The following is a 22,011-nucleotide window of genomic DNA, read 5'->3' as shown; positions in this document are numbered from 1 at the left end:
TCAGAGGACAGGACTTTAACCTTTTTTGTTTTAGAATACGAGGCTTCTGCTCTTGCTCTAATATGTACTTATTTCAAATAGGCTACTCATGGAGAAAGAAGCAGATCCTTCAGAGGGTGAAAGTTTGGTAGATGTGTTTTTAAATCTCAGTTCATCATTCCAGACTCCCACAAAGTACGAGATCTGCCTCTCTTAACATAGGCCCAAAGCAGGGTTTTCCCCTAAGATTATTCTTTGCTTTCTCCTAACAATTAGTTGCAAAAGAGGCAATTTTCTTTCTGAGAGCACTCATTGCTCTATGCCAGGTCACAACACGGTTGCTGCTTTCGGGCTCTAGTCCCCATTTTGAGAATCTCAAGATGTTGAATTGTCTTAAGGAAAAATGTTTTTCTTTTTTTTTTTTTTTTTTTGCAAGTGTAACATGAATAGAAAGAAAAGTAACGTCTGTAAGTTCACCATTCTTTTGTTACACTACTGACTGTTTTCTCCCAGTTCTTAAAGCCACATTCTTAGAGAAAGAGGCTCTCTGCTGAGTGGTGGTGTCCACATGATTTTTTATCTCCTGAATAAGGTACCTGGAACAGGACTGAAAGGCTGTTTCAAACTGAGTCAGTCAGTTTCTTTTCCAGGAGCTTGCAATTTGGACACAGGGCTCCAGTCAATCTTTGCAGGTGTTTAAATTAAGAAGGGCTACATGAAAGGCCTTTTTCCACCAAATATGAGAAGAACCTGAGAAGGATGGTAATGTGAAGAAAATGAAAAGGGCTAACAGAAACTGAGGCAAGAGATTTTATAACCCTAATCCGAAGGAGAGTCAAAGTATCAGAATCTGGAAGAGCTGAACCAGGGAAGGAGTAGTTGTCTTGGTTCCCAGAGGCTCCTCAAGTGCATTATTCTAACCTCTAGTGAGACCTATATATTTTCTTCCTTGGTTCCATGATATGTCCCTGTGGTGGCCTTCCAGTAAATCCTCCTTTGGGCCTAAGCTAATTGAAATGGATTTAAAATAGTGTTGACTAACACACATATAACTGTTCATCTTTCTCCTCTTCAACCATCATTTCCTTAATACTCACTGTGTGCAAGACACTATACTAGATTCTTTAGAGAGGGAAGAAAAAACAAAGGATAAATAAGACGCAGACTCTGCCTTTAGGGAGCTTACAGGTAGAAAACAAGAGAAGTAATAGCTAACATGCTACTAAGTCAAGCCTTTCATAAAAAATCAGTAAAATGAAGGAAGAATGTGATGTGGAATGACATAAGAACCAAATTTACTTACTCAAATTTAACAGTATATGCTTGGCCAAAAAACATTTAAGAAAATAAAAACACTATCATAAAAGATTTTGCTAATGTATACCTTATTGTATAAACTCTGCACCACTGTATATACTATCCTTCATGCTATGCAGTACATTTTTAATGAACATGATCATATATACAAATCCAGTTAGAATATACAAATCCAGTTAGAATATACTCTGGGCAATTTAAGGAATTTTTCAAAGTTAACTTTGATTATGTGTGATTTTCACTTGTGTGCTAACTTTAGCTCCTAACCTCACCTCACTCCACTGTGTTTAACAGTTAGTTTCCTTAGAAAAACTGTCACCCTTGAAATCCTAACATTTTAAAATAAGATACCTATACATTAGTAGATAGGTGTGATGTGTGACAGTTGATAGTAGCTACTTATTTGACTAATTATTAGCTTATCTCAGCAGCCAACTGAAACTAACATATGGTATTTTGAGAGGTATCTCAAGATTTTGAACTAGACTCAAATTAGGCTACCAAGTCCCTAAAGTGACAATGCCTCAATATGACAAACTACCACACAGATGGGCCCCAGCAACTTATTCTCTAACATTTTTATCTTACTAGAATATTTTCAATATTTAATTATTTTTCAATCATAATATTCAACTTGACATTAAATTCATCGTACTTTAGTATCTCATCTCTCAAATCCATATTGAATAAAGCTAAAAGCACCTCAGCACTGTTTGAAATCAAAATTTTTTCTTTTGGGCAAGCTGCACATAGATAATTGCAAATCCCTTCTCTAGAGTTATTCTCTTTTTTTTAGAAAGGAGAGTAAAGCGATCTAGAGTGCTATCTTTTCTAAACCATAACTATTACGAATAGAGCCAATGGTCAAGATGATGTAGTGGGTAAACACTGTGTTCACCTCCTCTCACGATCAGATTAAAATGACAACTAAACAACAAAACCATCATCGTTGGGAAATGCCTGAGGTCTGGCTGAACAAAAGTCCTACAACTAGGGATATACATAAGAGGCTACTTCAAGACTGGCAGGAGAGGCAAAGACGTGAACCAGGCTGGTCCCACAACTGTGTATGGTAGTTGAGAATCAGGAGGGATATCTTGGCTGCAGAGGTATCCCTGGAGGAACAAGAGGTCATGGCCCCACACTGGGATCCCCAGCCCAGGGTTCCAGGGCCAGGAAGAGAAGTCCCCATACCTATGACTGTGAAATCAGCGAAGATTGTGGTTGAGTAAGACAGAGGGCTACGGGAATCAAGCCATTCCTCTCAAAGGGTCTATGCACACTGACTTACTCGCTGACGGACTCACTTGCTCCGAGCTCCAGCGCTGGGGCGGCTGCTTGAAAAGCACGAGGGACATATGGGGAGGAACTGAAGTGTCTGGCTTCAGGGCCAGGGCTAAGGGGTCAGCTTTCTCCCAGGGAGAAGTGCTGGCAGAATCCACTGCTCCTTTGTTGAGCTCTCCCCCATCCCTGCGTACAGATGCAGGCGAATGCCATATCTGAGTCTCCACTAACCTGGCTAACACAAGTCGCCCTGCCGAAGTCATTCCGAGACCCCACTCTTCCCAAGTTGTGGGCCCACCCAAGCTACCTATAAATGGCCTGTCTTGGCTCATGCTGCAGGCTTTGCTAAAATCTCTTAAAGGTTCACAAAACCCAAATAAGTAGCATCTGGATTGGGGGTGGCCTGTTCCACTTGCTGAGCAGCTGCAAGCCCTGCACTAGCAGGAGCCAGTCTCAGTTTCCGCCTCTAAGCCCAGCATGGGTGGTGGCCATCTGTGGACTGTTTGGTGATTTTGCCAGGGGCCCCGAGAAGTGCACAGGCTGCAACAGAACTTGGCCTGCAGCAGGGTCCCTCCCATGAGGACCTAGCCAGAACATCATCTGGCTGCCTCCACAGACGACACGCCCAAAGGGCAGACTGGGAAGGTTCCAGAACTCTGCTAAAATGAATCTTTCTCATAGGGTCTGCCCCTTACTGGGCAGTCCTCACAACCAATTACCCCAAGGGTCAATCCCTCCCACTGACATGCAAATAGTAACCAAGGCTCAACTACAACAGGAGGGCACACACACTAAAGACATATCTGGAGCACCCAGCTCAGGTGACCAGGGAAAACTACACCACTGGACCCCAAAGGATACTACATAAGGCTACGCTACTAAGACCAGGTGACTTAAGAACCCTACCTAATACTTAGAAACAAACAAAGGGAGGCAGCCAAAATCGGAAGATAAAGAAACATGTTCCAAATGAAAGAATAGAACAAAATTCCAGAAAAAGAACTAAAAAAAAATGGACACAAGCAATCTACCAGATGCAGATACTCAATTAACGTAGGGGAAGAGTAGATGAACTCAGTGAGAACTTTAACAAAGAGATAGGAAACATAAAAATGGAGATAGAAAACAAAACAAAAACAGTCAGAAATGAAGAATACAATAACTGAAATAAAGAATTCATTAGAGAGAATCAACAGTAGATTACATAAAGCAGAGGATCAAATCAGCGATTTAGAAGGAGGCTCAAATGAGCACAACTGTATTTCAACGTGACCACATTTAGCTCCTTGGAAAGAAACAAAAACCTCCCTCAAGATCACAAAGGTGATGGGTTCACCATAGCGGGAATTCTGCTCTACTGACTCAGAGAAAAGAACTGGAAAATATCAAGTGACTATTGCTTGAGAATCCATAAGAAATTCTTCAAAAATTAAGCTGTTATTTCTTCATTCTATTATCTTATCTTTTTAAAGCTATGAAAAATGTAAATAGGATATTTCTATTTCTACAGGAAAGTTAGATCTTCAGTTTCAGTGTAAAACAATACTGCCCTGTGTTTATATAGCACTTTTCCCTTACGAATTCAAGGACTTTACAGACATTACCTCATTCAACACCAGCAGGTCTGCAAACTCGATAAGAAATGGAAGGTTTTCCTGATGTATGAATAAGGAAACTGAGGCACATGCTTAACACTGAGTCACAGAGAAACAGCTGGAAAAATTGGGCTAAACTTTTCTCCTTGTTCCAATTCTTGGCTGTCTCTACTTATTCACACTGCCTGTAATTACAGATGGCGGGTGTTTAAATCTCCACAGCCCTCAAAACAAAATTTCAAGGCTGCCCATTTATACTAATTAAGATCAGTTTTCTCCTGAATTTAGTGGTATGTCTCCTCTCTGGAAGAGAGATTTCTGAAAACTTATACATGGCAAGAAAGGATCCAGATTTCCCCTTCTTGTACCAAGATCACTATTTTATCCTTTTAATCTTGTTCTGAAAACTCTCTACCCAACAGGAGACCAAAAAGTTTCTTCTAAATTTCTTAACCACTCTTAACTATTGGATATCTAAGTTGAGGCATGTTACTTGTATCCAACTACATTTGTCATATGATTCACTTCCATTTTAAGTAAAATCCCCATTTTTCCAGTATCTCTTTAGATGCTCTTACTTTTAATTTTTCTGTGTACTGCTTCCTATGTTTGCCCAGCTTGTTTACAATGTACTCCTCAGGAAGTTCACAACATTATAGGAGTGTTTTGTCAACCTCACATTTTCTTATGATTTTTTTTTCAGATCTATGCTTTATTCCTCTGTTGAAGCAGAACTATGTTCTTGTTAACAGTTGTCTAGATTCAAAGCTCTTTTTCTGGTACCAACTGGCACCTCTTATCCTTTTTGATGACATATAAAACCATTCCCTCCCAGAAACTTCAAAATTGCAAAGCCCGATCAGCTCTATGAACACTTTCTTTATTCACAGCATAAAGGTTTGAGTGGGTGAAAATGGTTTGCACAGGGTACCTCTAAGCTTCTCAGTTGTATGTATGGCACATGTATTTAATATAAATAAATAATTTACTTTAGAAAGAAATGTTTCAAAACCTAGATAGCCCAAGGACATAAAAGGTTATGGAGGTAACAAAGGCAGCCTTCTAAGGCATGAAATTTGTGGGCATTATGTGAAACAGGAAATCCTACTCTTTCACTGGGGAGAAATTATGGGCCTTTGCTTCAATTAAGCATTTTTATGGCTATCTTACACCACTCTATTATAATTAGATATGAAATAATGGGTGGAAGACCCCAGGCATCCACTGGGTATATGTATTTGTATATGTATACATATAGACAAGAATCTATACAAAAACATGGGACAAACACATTCTTAGCTCCAGTTTGCCTACTGTGTGACCCTGTGTAAGTCAGTTACTAAAATTTCCTGTGCTCGAAAATGGGAAAAATGAAATAACATATAAAATATCTACCAGGTATTTAAATTCACTTGCATTCTCTCCCCAATGAGATTTTGCCTGGGCTTTGGTTCATTGTAGAATTTCAGTAAGTATCTTCCTGTCTTTTTTTGTTTGAGGATTAGCATCTTCTTTATAAGAGAGCCAAAGCAGAATGGTCATTCACAGTTTAGAATAGCTGCTGGAAAGCCAGGACATGGCAGCTCTGGGTTCTATCAGCTATGATATATTTATTCCTAGAGCCCTTGAGAATTTTTCTCAGGTACATAGCTAGGTAGGAGTGGAATTAAGTGTTTAAACAGAGCAAGATGAGTTCCTCCACTACACTTATAGGACCTCTCAACGCAATTAAGAAGGGTCCAGAAGCAAAGAGATCATTGTAGTGTCTGTTTATAGGGCAGTTAGGCCTTTCCAAATGCCAAGTGAAGTGGTAGGAATTATTACCATAACCTACACTATTACTATTACTAAAAATGTCAAAGCTATTGTTCAAAACCACTGTTCCTCATGAAGTTAACTCTGAGAACAGTAACAGAACTTTATAGCTCCTTTTAGCTAAGTCAGAGGCCTCCACCGAATTTTATCTACTTATATTCTTTTTTCGTATCAAGAGTCCTATTTTCTTGCCATTTGTTTACTCTCTACCTTTTTTCATTTGTTTTTGCCCTTGCCAACTCATTCTCTCTCCCCTACTCCCTTCTCCTGCCACTTCTGCTACATGTTTGGTTCTGGTTCACTCATCTTTTATTTAATTATCAGACATATACTATACTAGGCCCTTTCATGTGGCTAGCCCATGTCAAGCTATGAACTTTCATGCTCATACTGCCCCTCTCCTATGTTTAGGCCTCCTGTCTATTTAGGCCACTGGTTCTGCCTATCTCTGCCCCAAATCTGTCATCCACCAAGTCCTAGTTCTGCATGTTGGGATATAAGCAAAAGTGGGAGGTGTACCGGATAAAAGAGTTGTGGCATGGGAAATTTAAAAAATGATGATGTATACACTCTCCTCAGTAAAAGGACCCTGAGAACATAGGGAAACCTAAAAACATTCCTATAACAGGAAAATAAGTCCGGGACTTGTGCATGGTGACTACAATACAATTAACACTGATGACTGAAGAAAATGATAAGAAAATAAGAAAGATGGTTATAACTCACAGGGCGCTTTCATCTACTGATTGCAAGGCTTACAGCCTTTAATTACCATAATTAAATACTGCTGTTATTTCTTGTGAAGCTGGAGCATTGTACCAAACAAATACTGAAGATACCAGCAGGGCAAGCAAGTTCCAGGCAATCAGAGTCAATCTTTAAGTCCCTGACTCTTAATCTTATGTATTCAGAACTACTTATAGAAACTACATCTGAAAAGCATAATTGTGCTCAATGCCAAAACCCTTTGTGCTCTGAAAAATCAAAACACTGTGATATAAAGAATGAAGCACAAATAAGACAAAACTGAAAAATGTATTTAGCTTAGTTATAGAGAAAATGTAAAACTCTGACTTTCCAATAGTGAGGAAAAGAATAATATAATATTTTTGCATAGTCATTATGTATACAGTTGCAGAGTTTCACATTTAAAAAGTTTTTCTTTGTAAATTTGGAAATTCTCCAGCAATCTCAGGTTTAATAATTTGAACCATAATTTGCAAATAAAAACCCACCAAGACTCTAGCCATCCAATTACATGAAACACTAGGTAATGTTCCCATTTTGATTCACTGACCATTGGATGTTTGTTTTCCTAGGGTGATATTTGTAATGTAATTAAAGTCTAAAATATAAGTTTGTCTTCTGAAACTAAGAAAGATATCAAGTATAATAAATATGTGTACCAGAATGTTTCTTGTACAGTAACGTGTGGTCTTTAAGAGTTTTTAAATATGATCTTAGAGTTTAAATAGGTCTTAAAATAACATATTCTAACTTTTTACCCAGTACACAAATCTCCCTTATAAATTCCAGAATGTGTTAACTGTTCAACTTCTGCCTGAAAACTACGCCCCTGTCCAAAGAAATAGGAAATCCTATTGCATAAGACAGCTTATTTCAGCTTACAATTTGCTTCTTTAGTTCCTATAAGGTGTTTGGAAACAAAGGAAACAAGGTATTGCACTACTTTATTATCATTTGTTGAACTTATATTTGAAGATGTTAACACATGGCTCAGGATAAATGGGGACAGAAACAAGTTGCTTGGTGACGAAAGAGGTAAGAGAGAGACCAAAAATCCACTACCACAGTCTTTTAAAAAATTAATAGATACTGTAAAACAATGAATCCAAAATAATAATTTGTATTTTAAAAAGTAAAAAAAAAATTAGTTATGATAATAATTTATAGTCAGGGCAAAAAATGCAAACAATAATAAAAAAATTAAAATGAAAACTTAAGAGTGCCACTGCTTCCCATTTCTAATCGTACCCTTCAAAGATAATCATTAGTAATTTTTTTGTAGATCCATGCAGATATTTTCTATGCTCATGTGGACATATCTGTATTATATATGTATTACTTGTACTACACAAATATGATCGCACTATACTGTTTTGCAAACGTGTTCACTTAAAATTATTTTGGGGTATCTTTCCATATTAGTATATAGGACTCTATCTTCTTTTTAATAGCAAATTACATGGTATAAATATACCATCATTTATTATTCAGATGTATATTGATGACATTAGATTACTTCCACAGTATTGTAATTGTTGTACAAAGAAAAAAATTATCTTCTGTAATTTCTTTCAATAATTTTTGTTCTAGAATCATTTGGAGTAATATGAATCTATCACTTAATAGCTCTTTAAACATTTGAAAATCATCACATATCATATGGGGAATAAATGAGAGAACACATTAAAGATTTGAGTCGTAATACTTTGGTATCAGAAATCAAGAAGGGAAATGAGTTCCTCGAAAAAAAAATCTAATATCTGACAACATAAAATCGATGCCTAAATTATGATGTATGAAGCTAATGGGATATTATACAATGATTAGCAACATGAAGACTATGCAGCATTATGACAAATAATGTTAAGTGAAAGAACACATGAAGTTGCATGTGAACTGAGATTAGCTATAAAATATGTCTGCATATTAAAAGGAGAGAAATATTCAAATGAGATGTAGCTGAGTTAGGGTAGTTAGAGTATGACATGGTGAAATCTTGTCTACTTTCTTGTCAACTGATCTATTTTCAAAATAAGTTTCCTTTTTTGGCCATCCCCAGAGAACATTTTTATTAATAACTTGGCAAAAATATAAAAAGGTATGCTCATCAAATCTTCCTAACTTCTGTCTGTCACCAGAACACTTCCTAACTGACTACTCTGTGGAAGAACTATGTTGGGCCCTGACATATGAGATACAAGGGTGAAGAAGGTACAAGCCTCATTCTCAAGTTTATAATCTGAGGTGGGGGATATGCAATTACTATTAAAAACCATTCAACAGATAATCATCAGTAACAGAATCAGGATTGAAAAGTATCTCAATATTTAATAATAACAGGATAAAATAACATGACATCTAAGAGGTTTAGGTGCTCTAAATCAATTATGCAACCACAATATGCAGAAAGTCTTTGTTAATGGTAGCTTATATAAAAAATATGTAAAGGTTTCAGCTGAGTAAAACTCCATAAAAGCATAAAAGTCGACTATGTAAAATGGCTGTTAAAATAGCTAATCTAAATTAAAGGAAATATTGTGTCCAGACCAAGGAAGATAATAATCCTACTGTCTCCATATCCAGAGTTATTGGTGCAGTTTTATGAGGCTCATTTTAAGAGAAACGAATGCTTTTGAGTTGTGTGTAACAGAGGACTCAACGGTGCTCCACGGATATGTAATCATATCCATATCCATATCCACATAGATATATATACATATATCTCAAATTTTGGCTCTATATGAAGAACAGTGAATTACCTTGAAGAGTGATACACTCTATGGCTAGTAGTAGTCAAGCAGAGATGAATGACTGGCAGTTAAGAAGCAATTCTTACACTGGGTGGAAATTTCTAACAGATCTCTAAAACTCTTCCTATCTTGGAAAATCTTGTGGCTATCTTTGTTAGCTGCAGGCAAGAACATTAAGAAGATAACACCCACTACAGTTTCTTTAAGAGCAGAGGAGAATCTTAGAAAGCAAAAAAGAGGTCAGGAATAACTAATGAACTTCATGTAAGACCTAGAAAGCTTTGTAACTCTTAGACAATTGTCAGAAGAGACACTGGGAGGTACACCAATGATGGCCAACCTGCCTGAGTATGAGTCAATAGCTGGCCTGACCACTACAAAAGAGCCCTCCTATTCCCACTGCAACAGATGCAAGTCTCAGAGGTTCCAGTTTTTCCTTGCTGCCTTAAGTGAATGGCGATTTTTTTAAGTCAACTTTCCTCCAATGCTCTACCTATTAAATCTTGTTTCCAGTGCATGGAGAACGCAGAAACTTCAAGAATCTACAATGTTCTGTATTTGGTGACATTATGAACCAGCAGCACAGGCATTACTCCTACATTAACAAGTTCGTGAGATTTTGTGGCTCCTTACTGAAAAGAGAACATTGGCCTGATTGGGTGGGTCTATTTGGAAGGGCTTGTAGAAGAAATCCTGAAAAATGGCCTGGTCACTTTCCTCTGGCCCACTCAAACTTCTAAGATGGACTGGATCTAGCATGTTTTTACCTGTGTTTTAGATTTGTGAGGCATGTACAAACATGTTTATCTTAAATAAGCTGTGATAATTATTACCCTGAAATTTATGAAACCAGAAACAACATAACAGTCAACTTTAAAATTTAGTTCTGGAAAGACAAGCCTCAAGTTATACATATGTCCAATGAACTCAGCTGCCAATCTTAAATCCTATGCCAGGAACACTATATTTAAGGATACAATCAATGAACAAATACATATCGTGAGCAAGAACTCATGTTAGGTTCAATGAAAGACAATACCCATCCTGGCCTCCCTAGGTTATGACTATGGCTGATTACTGCCATGGTCAGAGTATAAGATAACTTGAATAATATCCAGTGGCTCTTAAATAATTCTATATATCCTAGGAAGTGAAATTCAAATTCCTTCAATAGTACCTTCGGTAGTGGTACTTGAAATAAAAACCATGCTCACCCATTCACATAAAACTGTCACACTGAAGAAAGCATAAAGTAGAGGAACATCTACTAATGTCAAACAAAGAAACTAGCGCTGAAGGATTTCATCTTCTGCAAGAGGTATTTTATAGGCACGACCTCCTTATGGATGGATGGTAACATTTGATTAGTCAAAATATTCTTCTGGAAGTCAGTAAAAAATTAGAGCTTTAGGTAAAAATTAGGCATGTTTTAAAAAATTACAAACTTAATTTTTAAAAATCCTCAAAGGTCATAGGTATTATAATCATACTGATATGTCCTCCAAATTAATGAGAATAATGGATAAAAATGATAGTGTTTTGGTATTTCAGAACGTGTATTTTAGCATGTCTTTAAAACAGACATATAGTCTCAATATGGTAAAATATAGCTTACAAATTACCAACTCCTCCTCCTTTCTTTGGGTATACATAAAGAAATGGAAAGAGAATGAATAAACTACCAAAAAGCAAAACTCCCATACTATGTGTATTTCAGGTGGGTGAAAGCATTGAAAGGTTAGTTTGTAGGCACTGTAATGGCATCACAGGTCCCCAAAGCAACTTAATTGCCCCTCCAGGAGCCAGAGAGCAAGCGGCTTTTTAGTTGACTATATTTACCTATCCGGTGAGCAGGGGAGACATATGGTCTGGTAAAAGGGTAAAGTAGACAAGAAAATTTGCTTATTTTAGGGCTTCTGGTAAGCTATATGTTAAGTAAATGGAGAAAACAGACTCGACTTACCTGCACTGCCAAGCTGTTTATAAAACCTGTACTCTAAATGAAGCTGTGGAGCACGTGATTTTATTGGTTCCTGAAACCCAAGAAGAGATATTTTGATCAGATTTAGAAAAATCCATTCCTAGGTTTTCAGAGTAAACCAGAAATAAGAACACTTAATATTTTATAGATAATATACATATGTGATAGCATTTTCTTACCACAATTTCTCTTTGAAATGATGAAGCTGAATTACATACAATCCTTTCCATGGATAGTTAAGTAAAAATATTCTGTATGAGCCATCATTCAAGGATAGCTCTCTCATTATGAAATATTCTCCTGAAATGTAGTCTCTTAGGAAACCAGACGCCAAACCTTTAAATTAAAAACCAGCGTGTGTTTCCTCCTTGTTTTATTATGAATTTTGGGTGGTTATAGTTGTAGTATTTTTAGAGAAATGATATATGCTCAGGAAGAAAACTTCGGATATGTGAAAATTAAGAAGAAACTAGAAATAATGTGAGATCTTATTTTAAAGAGAAACATTATTAACATTTTGGTGAATGTCCTTCTAAATATTTATTTATATACATATTTATATGTAATATAGACTTAAAAATATTTTAAATAAATGAGATCATACTATATTTGCTGTTCTGTAATGTGCCTTTAAATTCAACAATGTGATGATGACATTTTCCATAGCAGTTAAGTAAAACTGTATATTATTTTTAATGTTTGTACTAGTCTCCTGTATGCACGTACACATGCACCATAGTTTTTTGACATTTCTACTGTTTTCAGTTTTCAATATTATGAACAATAACTGTAGGAAAATTCTTACGTATATTTAGTTTTACATTTAAGATAATGAGATAATATGTAACTTTAATCAATATGGTCAAGCTTGCAAAAACTGAGTTTTCTAAAGGCCCCAGAGATAAAGCAGCAAAGCTACCACACTTTGCTCTACACCAAACTTCAAGAATTGGCTAGTTAATTATTCTGAATTGACAGTATATCAGACAACTAGTTAACAAGAAAATCAAACATTACCCTAAAAGGTATATCTGCATACTCATTAGGGGGGCTATTATCAAACACACAGACACACAGAAAATAACAGATATTGGCGAGGATGTGGAGAAACTGGAATCCTTGTGCACTGCTGGTGAAAATGTAAAATGGTGCAGCTACTGTGGAAAATAGTATGGTAATTTCTAAAAAAAAATAAATTATCATATGACCCAGGAATTCCACTTTCCTGTTCATAGGAGCATTATTCACAATAGTCAAAAGGTGGAAGCAGCCCTAAAATTTATCAATAAATGAATGGATAAATGAAATATGGGTACATTTTGTTCCATACATAAGATGCATTATTATTTAGCTGTAACAAAGACATTCGGAAACATGCTACAACATGAACCTTGAAAACATGCTAAGCGAAAAAAGACACAAAAGGACAAAGAGTGCATCATTCCATTTATAGAGTGGTCAAATTCATAGAGACATAAAGTTGAATGGTGGTTGCCTGTGGCTGGGAACAGAGAGGAATGGGGAGTTAGTGTTTAATGGGTACAGAATTTCAGTGGAAGAAGATGAAAAAGTTCTGGAGGTGGGTGGTGATGGTTGCTCAACAATGTGAATGTACTTAATGCTACAGAACTGTACGCTTAAAAATGGTTAAAAAGGTACTCTACATATCAATTCTTTATCAGATATATGATTTTCAAATATTTTCTCACATTCCATGGGTTGCCTTTTCACTCTGTTCAGAGTCCTTTGATGCACAAAAGTTTTTAATTTTGATAAAGTCCAACTTAATCTTTTCTTGCTTGTGCTTTTTGTGTCAAATCCAAAGTCATGAAGCTTTTCTCCAAAGTATTCTTCTAAGTGATTTATAGTTTTAGCTCATATGTTTAGGTCTTTGATCCACTTTGAGTTAATTTTTGTATGTGATGTACAGTAAGTGTCCAACTTCATTGCATGTGGCTATCTAGTTTTCCCAATGCCGTATGTTAAAAAAACTGTCCTTTGCTCATTAAATGGTTTCTTGTCCTATTTTTAAGACAGGCTTAAAGGAAAGAGGAGATTCTACAGCTTCTCTTGATAACTCATGCTGTTGTTCAACAAATTTCATGGTAAGAAGGTCTTTATATGTAATTTAAATCCTCACTGCTGAAACTTAAGCCTATTTCTCTTACGTCCTCAATAACAGGATAAAATAGCTCTGCAATAACCTGTGAATACTAGGAAGGTTATCTTCAAATAAAACTATCCAATCATTTCTTAGATTTCCTTTATTCAGGTAAAGTAATTTCAATTTCTTTAACCTCTCCTCACTGATCCTATTTTTTAGCTCACTGATCACCTTTAAAGGCTCTTTCTGAACCCACTTGCAGTATTCTGCATTTTTCTTAAGATACAGGGTCTATAAATCACAGAATTCATAAATTTTCTTGAGATTGTCTAGTCTATTCTTTTGCTTCTAGGAAGGTTTTATCTAAATTGATTCATGCAGACTGGAAAACAGTAAGTCCTCACTTAATGTCATTCACAGGTTCTTGGAACTGTGGCAAAACAATGTATTAACGAAACCAATTTTACCACAAGCAAACTGATATAAACAAGAGTTAAATTCCTACAGCAAGTCATCAACATGATAACGAAATGACACTGAAAGAAAAGTTGCCTGAGGACCTGCTGTATTTCATATCCCCCTAAGGAACTCTATAAAAAGAGAACTCATACCCTTCTTTGATTGTAAAACCAGAAATTATTAGAGTTAGACTTCAAGTTTCTCAAGATTTCTGTAGTTGAAAGAAAAACACATAAGGCTAATTATACTATAAAGTCATTTCCTTATTTATTTTAGCTCTTCAGAGAAAGATCACTCCTGAGTCTCCATTTGGTTCCACTATATCACCATCAAAGCAGGCCATTGTAGGATTTGTCCTTTAGCAAAATCACTAATAATTCACAAGGAACCAAACAGAAATAGTAATGACAAATTAATATGAAACCAAACAGAGGTTAATCTAAACACTAGAAAAAGGAGTGTTCTTTCTGGAGAAATAGTCTTTGGATTCTGACAAACCACAAGGGACAACAGATCCTTCTTCGAACATAATATTCTCAAAATTTCACACTGGGAATATTTATAAGAAATATTTGATCTGATCTTGGGTAACTAAGTTAGCAGAATAAAAAAAGTAAAAACTCTTTAGAGTTATAAGGCTGAAAGTGGGCGTAGACATCACATATGTTCAGACGTGAGGGCTTTTTATCACAGATGGAAAGACTTACACCCTTCAGCACATAGTTTGTAGCCTGCTCAGTCAACTGGAGCTTCGAGGTGCTCTTTTGGAAGCACTATAAATAAAGGACATTGTAAATAGTCTATAGCTTGTGGAAGGCAGCAAGATTAACAGCATGGAGAGAATTTTTATTTTTTATTTATTTTTTATAACCATTAGAAAACCTCTGTTAAAAAGAACCGCAGCAATCTCAATGAGGGTAAAGGAGGGGCTCATTACACTATTTTGTTTATACTGTATATGATTTTTTTTTAAAGGTTCTTAGATATCCAAGAAACAAGAGCCCACAATGAAGGTCCAAACAAAGTAGAACTGAAACAGTACCAGCAGGGATTCCTTGTATTTTTATGCCAGATGCTGATTACATTTCTATAGAGGGCTGGCTATTTGCCAGAATCACAGATATTCTGAAACACACATGCCTGCCTGAAACCCTAAACCAACAACAAATGGCTACCCTGTAGGACTGTAATGCTTAAGGCCCATTTTGCTGTTGCAATGGAAAGAGCTCAATTACTGCCTTTATATCTCCCATGGAGAACAGAGACCAAGAGCAACAGAAAAGAGGTCTATAGACAAGATTGCTATCCTCTAAAAAGCCTTTATTTAAGATTTATTTGAAAGGGAAATGAGGTACTGAGACACACCATACAAGATAACATACAGTATAGTTTTAGCTTTAACTCTTGGCCATACGAAATAGGATAATAATTTAATAAAATGTAAGTGAAACGCAATGGTCAGTCATGTCAACAATACTTAATGCAAGTTTATCTAAATAGGTTGACTAGTATGAATCTGGAATGAAAAATCTAGATATAAGAATTGCCCTAACAGAAAGCTTCAAAAGAAGTCTTGATAAATAAAGGGACAATAACAAATACACAGTATTGAGGCAATATTTTAAAGTGTTTTAGGGGCTGTTTCTTCATCTCCCTAGTCCCATAGAATCAAAATTATTCCAATTTACCAAGGTAGTGAAACAGAAAAAGCAAAAACGCATATGAACTAGAGAACACTTTTACGTGTTCTCTAGTAATAATCAAATGTGTATATATTTTAAAAATGGTTAATCTTTTGATAATCAATCTGAGAAAATATCTGGCCTGCATTGTTATATGTATTTCACCTCTTATTGCTTCCCTTCCTCCAACAAGAGTTTCAAGCTAACAAACAAAACACTTGGTTTCCTAGAAGCTACCTGCTCTAAGCCCTGTTCCTGTACAGTTCTTCACCAGACAACTCTAACTCCTCCACAAACTGACAAGCTGAACAAGAGAATGGGAGCAAATCACAGAGCAGGTATGGATGTGGTAAGCCCCAATTCATTAGAAAAAACAGAATTCAATTGTCACAAGATACATTCTTTAACCCTTAACTCTTTTGTCTTCCAACGAAGCCCAAAATTACCTGAAAATCCTGAGAAACTTACTATGATTTAGTAGAACATTTATACACTTTCATAGAAACTAGTCATATGAAACATTCCATATGACTAGAAATGGCTCTGTTTAGTAACCTTAAACATAAGATAAAAAACTGTTTCTACTAAAATTGTTAATCCTCAAAAATAATGTAATTATTCTTTTTTAATAGGATGCTATTTTCAATGACTAGATTAATAATTCATAAGATTAATATAGACAGAAGCAATTAAACTCTGTTCCAAAGGACCACGTGATACGTTTTTCATATTTGGCAGTTTTTTAAGGCAATGATCAGATCTGGTCCTGTACTAAGTATATTAATAAATACCTTATATTTCAAAATTGGATCAGTCATAGTCAAGAAAAATGATACAATTTTCAAATGATTTTTCTTTTAAAATAGCACTGTGAAAGGTACAAAGTTCATAGAAATTACTAGTCTTCCAGTGATTTTTTTTCTTCCAGCTTTATTTTATTAATTATTTTTTGATTTATCATTGCTAACACTATAGTTAGCATCATCTAATGTCATGTAGTACACAGGGGAATCATGACTGTAACACTATATATATAGTTGAAGGTAAATGACCATGTGTGATCATATGCAAAGGAATTAAACATTAGCATTTTTGTAAATGCTCATTTTTGTAAACTATTTCCTGTCAAAAGATATGTGAGGCGTAAGAGCACGAAATATAATTACCACAAATATAGATTCTACTCACCAGTTTGATAGCTACATATTCATTGGTGTAGAGATTTTTACCTAGGGGAAAAATAAATATTTATGTTTTAGTGACATTTATTCTGAGAGATGCAAAGCAAAATCTTAGCTCACAGGGTCATGAGAAAGGTCACGTTCCCAATGCTATTCACATATATGAAACATGATTTATAAGTGAAAAGCTAAATGGAGATAATGAGACCCAGCAAAACAAAAACAAAAACAGTTTGAGAATTTGGAAATTTAAGTTAGGCACGAGAATTTTTTTAAAAAGAAAACAAATCTCTTTTTCTCTCACATATGCACATTTTGTTATTTAATATTTCCCAACTATTAAGCCATAAGGCAAACTAAGAAGAAAAAATGCCAGAATCTAAAAGATACAAAGATTTGAACTCCTGGCACAAGCACAAACCTTCATTTTTCTAACTCACTGACAAGTGGAGATTTTATATTTTTTGTCATGGTATTTAGTGTCAACTTTAGTTGGGATAAAGGACAGTGTGAAACAAAACCAGTTATTTCACTACTCACCTTTTGGAAAACTTATTTATTATATGTAATTAAATGATTCTCATAGCTTTTCTGACCTTTCATCAGAAACTATAGCTCTGTATCTTTACCTGTTGTGCAAGAAGGAAACAGATCTCCACCTGGACAACACTTAAACATCTCAAAGTTCTTCCTGAAATAATAATGATTTTTCCTCTCAACTTCTTTACATGTATAAATGGAATCAATATTCTCCTAAATATCTAGAGTAAGAACTTGTGGATGAGGATGAGAGCAAAAGCTATCACTTACTGAGCCCATATTACACGCTGAGTACTTCACCTCCCCACCCCTATTGATTCTTGAAGACTTTAATTTCTACTGTTTAGTGTATAACATATAGGTTAGCCACTGCACTGGACTTCACATTGCTTCTTATATATTTGTCCCATCTTAGTCAGCTAGACAGACTATAAATATCTTGAGGGCAGAGATTTTATCTAATAGTTCTGTCAATGCCTTACAGTGCTTAAGACCATGCTCTGCACATCTCGGACACCCAAAACCTTAACTGATTAAAAGTTACTGGTATGTATGACTACTTTTTAAATAATACATAGAGGTTAAAGTTATACTTATATATATACATATACACACATATATATGTACATAGCTGAATATATATGCATAGAAAGGATATAAAGTTATATACTGAGGTAGTAAAAAGATTCTTAGTATTTTGATTTTTATATAATATAGTTTTTATAATAAAAAAAAAAAAACCCACTTCATTTGGGAACAAAAGCTGCCTGCAATGTAAGTTCTTATTTTCACCACGCTCTAGACATCAAATGGCCCTTTGCAAACTGCACATTTATACTATTAATACAGACATCAGGTTGCTGAGTACCTTTATGAGTTGACGAGTACACTAATTTAAGAATTACTTTTGTCTGCAAATAAAATAATAAAAGAGGACTCACAGGATGCCAAACACTTAAGAAACCATTATAAGATGATAGGCACTTTTTCTCTATATATTAATTGCATTAATTCTCTGAAAGTTAATTTGTTTCTGATTAATGTCACCACAAAATTTTTTTTTTAAATTTGTTTGAGGCAACTGTGGAAAGGATACTAATAAGTGCGAGAGGAAAAGATGAGGTAGTAACAGCTAACTCCCAGGCAGATTAAAACTACAACTTGGCAACAGACTTTTTCCACAACAGATACTATGTTGCATAAAGATTTTTCAGAAGAGCCCTTCCTGACTCTGTATAAACACTGTTAGTGTGACCTAACATCAATTTTAGCACAGGGCTGACCCTAAGACTTTAGTATCCCTTAAAGGAAAACGGTCAAGTTTAAAATTATAAATATGTTTAGGGGTCTTTCTAAATTGAATACCCCTGTCCCAGTTTTAGGAATAAGAATTACTAGGGGTAGGGAAGTATGGACACCAAAATTCACCTCTTACTCATTTACAGTACAGCATGTCTTTGCTGTTAAAGGAGTAACTTAATATTTGGAGTACACGCTTAAAGTAACATCTTATTTCAATATATACAACCCTTGAAGTGAGCTGGTAGAGTAAACAGAGTAATAAACCTGGATTCTGATCTGTGAGCAAGAAAAGAGAGAAGGTAATTTCAGGAGTCTTAGGAAGGAAATTCTTATCTTTCTTTCTTCCCCCCAGCCACTTCCTCCCAGAGTCTTAAAAAATGAGTAGAATTTTAGATTAAAAAAGGGAGAAAGGCATCTCAGAGAGAAGAAGCTGCATGAGCAAACAAAAAATGAGAAAGTAGATGGTATAAGCCGAGAATGTTGGGTGGTCTGGGGGATAGATGGACCATAAGCTGTATCATGAGGATCAAGAAGGCGTAGAGATGGTCAAGGAGTGGTTAGGGTAACAAGGGAGACTAGAAAAGTAAGGTTGAGTCTACATTAGGAAAGGCCTCGATGTCAACTTAAAGTTTAAAATGAGTTGGGTAGTGACATGATAAGATCTATGATTTTGAAAAACCATTTGTAAGGAAGTATAAAAGATTGACTAGAAAAATAAGACATGAGAGGTAAGGGAAAACATTTGAATACTTATTACCCAGCACATATCAGACATCTAAGATGAGTGACACTCAGTTCTTTCCCTTCAGAGACTATATTCTAGCTCCTCAAACAGGGCCTTGTGGCAAAAAGTTAAATAAATCACATATATGAAGAATGTTAAGAGAGAAATATGAACAAGTCGGTAGAGAAGATTGGATGAATATTTGGGTAAAGTGGCATGCAAGGTGAGCCTTGAAGGACAAACAGAGAAAATAAAGGAAATTTCTCACAAAAAAAGTACTTTGAACAGTGAGAACATGATAGAAAGGAGACATGATAGAAAATGAACAGAAAGTGATATACTGAGAGTGGACTAATATGAACAGAGCACAAAGTATACAGGGAGAAATGGTGAGAAGTAAAGTCAGACAGAATCAAAAGGGACAGTGTGTGAATAACTGTGAATGTCAGCTTCTTACTGAGTTACGCACAACCAAAGGTACGTGGAGGTATGGCGGGGCATAAGCTATAGGACAAATAAAATATACTTTTCCTGGATACTTACTTTTCTCCGAGGATTTGGGGAAAATCTTTTTTTTATAGTAAAACAAACTTACTATATTATATAAATTGTGCATAAATTTCTTTTGAAGAAAAAATGTTCAAAAGAATCCTGGGCACTTATGGATCTGCTTCTTCCAGAGTCTAGGAGGGTGGGTCTCACTAATCAGTAACTTTTTCTCATTTCTCTGAGTTCAACTGGGCAGCCTAGTTTTCACAGTGCAGTTTACTTTCAATGGTGTGAACTTTTCATTGCCCATGAGGGTGGGAAAGGGTAGCTTTCAGGGAAGGCAAGGCCTGGGTGGAAGAGGATTTGGTAATCCAACTGCTTCACATATAGATCTGCGACAAGACTTCCTGTTTTTAGCTCCTGCATCCCAACTTTCCAAATTCCTAGAATCTCCGATTCTTGGGTCTATCTGAGGTATTCTGTTACAAACTGGCCTACTTTTCAATCATTCGGCATTCTCTGAACTGCTAAGTCAGTTATAACTTAACTATCTGCATTCCACTTTCCAAAATTTTGTTAACATTTCTCATCTGTTTTTATCTTCTCTTCTTTTTTTGGTTCTTTGGGTTTTCATGCTTTTTTTTTAAAAAAAAAAATCCCTTTTCTAAATATACTTTATAAAACTGAAGAGGCATCCAGTTCCATAAAATTCCACATATTATAATTAGTTTATGCATATATCTTTCCACCTCCACTAGACAGTAAATTTCCTGAAGACAAGAAGAATGTTTAACTCATCTTTTTAACTCTAGCAATATAGTATGTGATATATAGTAGGTAACAGATATTTGCTGAAGTGAATCAAATTGACTTGATATACAGAGAAGGTTCTTCTGAGAAAGTTCTAGAGCAACAAAAAAAGAAATCTGGTTTAGAATCAGATTACGGATAATCTTAAATGCAAATATAGGAGTTTCGACTCCATTTCAGCTGACTGTGAAACCACCAAAGGTCTTGTCCTAAAAGAAAAAGCAAAATGGTGAAAACTGTATTTTAAAAATACTAATCTGGTCCCAATATATAAGATAAAAGAGGATACCCAGAATAAGATGAATAAGAAGTTTTAACAGCAGAATGTTAAAAGAATAACATCTACCACATACAGTGTAATTATGAAGATCACAAGAGTTAGATAAGAATATATGAAAGTACTTTGTAAACTGCAAAGTGCTAGATAAATCTAATTTTTATTACTCCTATTATTATTGTAGGTATGAGGCAGTAATTTCTGAAAGAGAATAACTTAAAATAATAAGACATAATCAAGGCATTTTAAAGAACAAACTAACCACCTTTGGATTACATGTAAACGTGAGGGATAAGGAAAAGAGAAGGGTCAAAAATGCTCCTAATTAGTGGAGAAGACGAAGAACCAGGAGAGTAGGCAACAATCATTCCACTCCACCATGATGCCTTCCTCTAGGTTCTCACTAAATCTAAAATAACGAATTATGAAATGACCCTCATCTTCAATTTTCATATCTATATAAAAGAATATAATCTCAGAAATATAATAAACGAGAGCCTGTGTAACACCAAACATGATGGCTGATACATCACAAAATGCTAGCTTGCTTGTGTTTGCTTATTTTCTCTGGCGGCACCAAAAGAACAGAACACATGTCACCCTCGTACAAAGCAATTATCCTTACTCCTAAAAGGCACTGGAGGTGACTGGATAATTCTCCTGAGTTAAGCATTACTCGAATGAATTCTTTTGCCAGGGAGTATCATTAAGACTGAACAGGGCAATACAAAACGTAACCATGTTGGAAAGCGAGACAATCACTCAGCCACTATCCTCAGTGATAAATAGCACTCAAAAATTTTGTGCTGGAAGATTTTAATTACAAAGATAGAGAACTAAAATTCGGGCCATTTAAAATGAATGACTTCTTCAGCTAAATATGGATATATATGAACATATATATATTGATATATAATATGTCAATAACTTTGAGAAAAGCAGGCAGTTTAATGGACAGAAAAATACCACTGATGA

General features: G+C 35.4%; 1 protein-coding gene across 7 annotated transcripts in view; it reads right to left on the bottom strand.

Annotated features, from left to right (window-relative positions):
- Positions 1-22,011, bottom strand: part of CSNK1G1 (casein kinase 1 gamma 1) — a 148,440-nt gene that overhangs the window by 57,241 nt on the left and 69,188 nt on the right. For all 7 annotated transcript variants that reach the window (XR_003042649.1, XR_003042650.1, XM_006920271.3 and 4 more), the window contains 2 exons: positions 16,902-16,942; positions 11,451-11,520 (listed from right to left, as the gene is read on the bottom strand). Coding sequence is in view for 5 of the 7 variants with exons in the window: in XM_006920271.3 (XP_006920333.1) it covers positions 11,451-11,520; positions 16,902-16,942 (111 nt within the window). In the remaining 2 variants the exon portion in view is untranslated. The remainder of the gene's footprint in view (positions 1-11,450; positions 11,521-16,901; positions 16,943-22,011) is intronic.

Source organism: Pteropus alecto, unplaced genomic scaffold (genome assembly GCF_000325575.1).
Source record: "Pteropus alecto unplaced genomic scaffold, ASM32557v1 scaffold86, whole genome shotgun sequence".
NCBI classification, from domain to species: Eukaryota; Metazoa; Chordata; class Mammalia; order Chiroptera; family Pteropodidae; genus Pteropus; species Pteropus alecto.
This window is presented reverse-complemented; position numbering and strand designations above follow the sequence as displayed.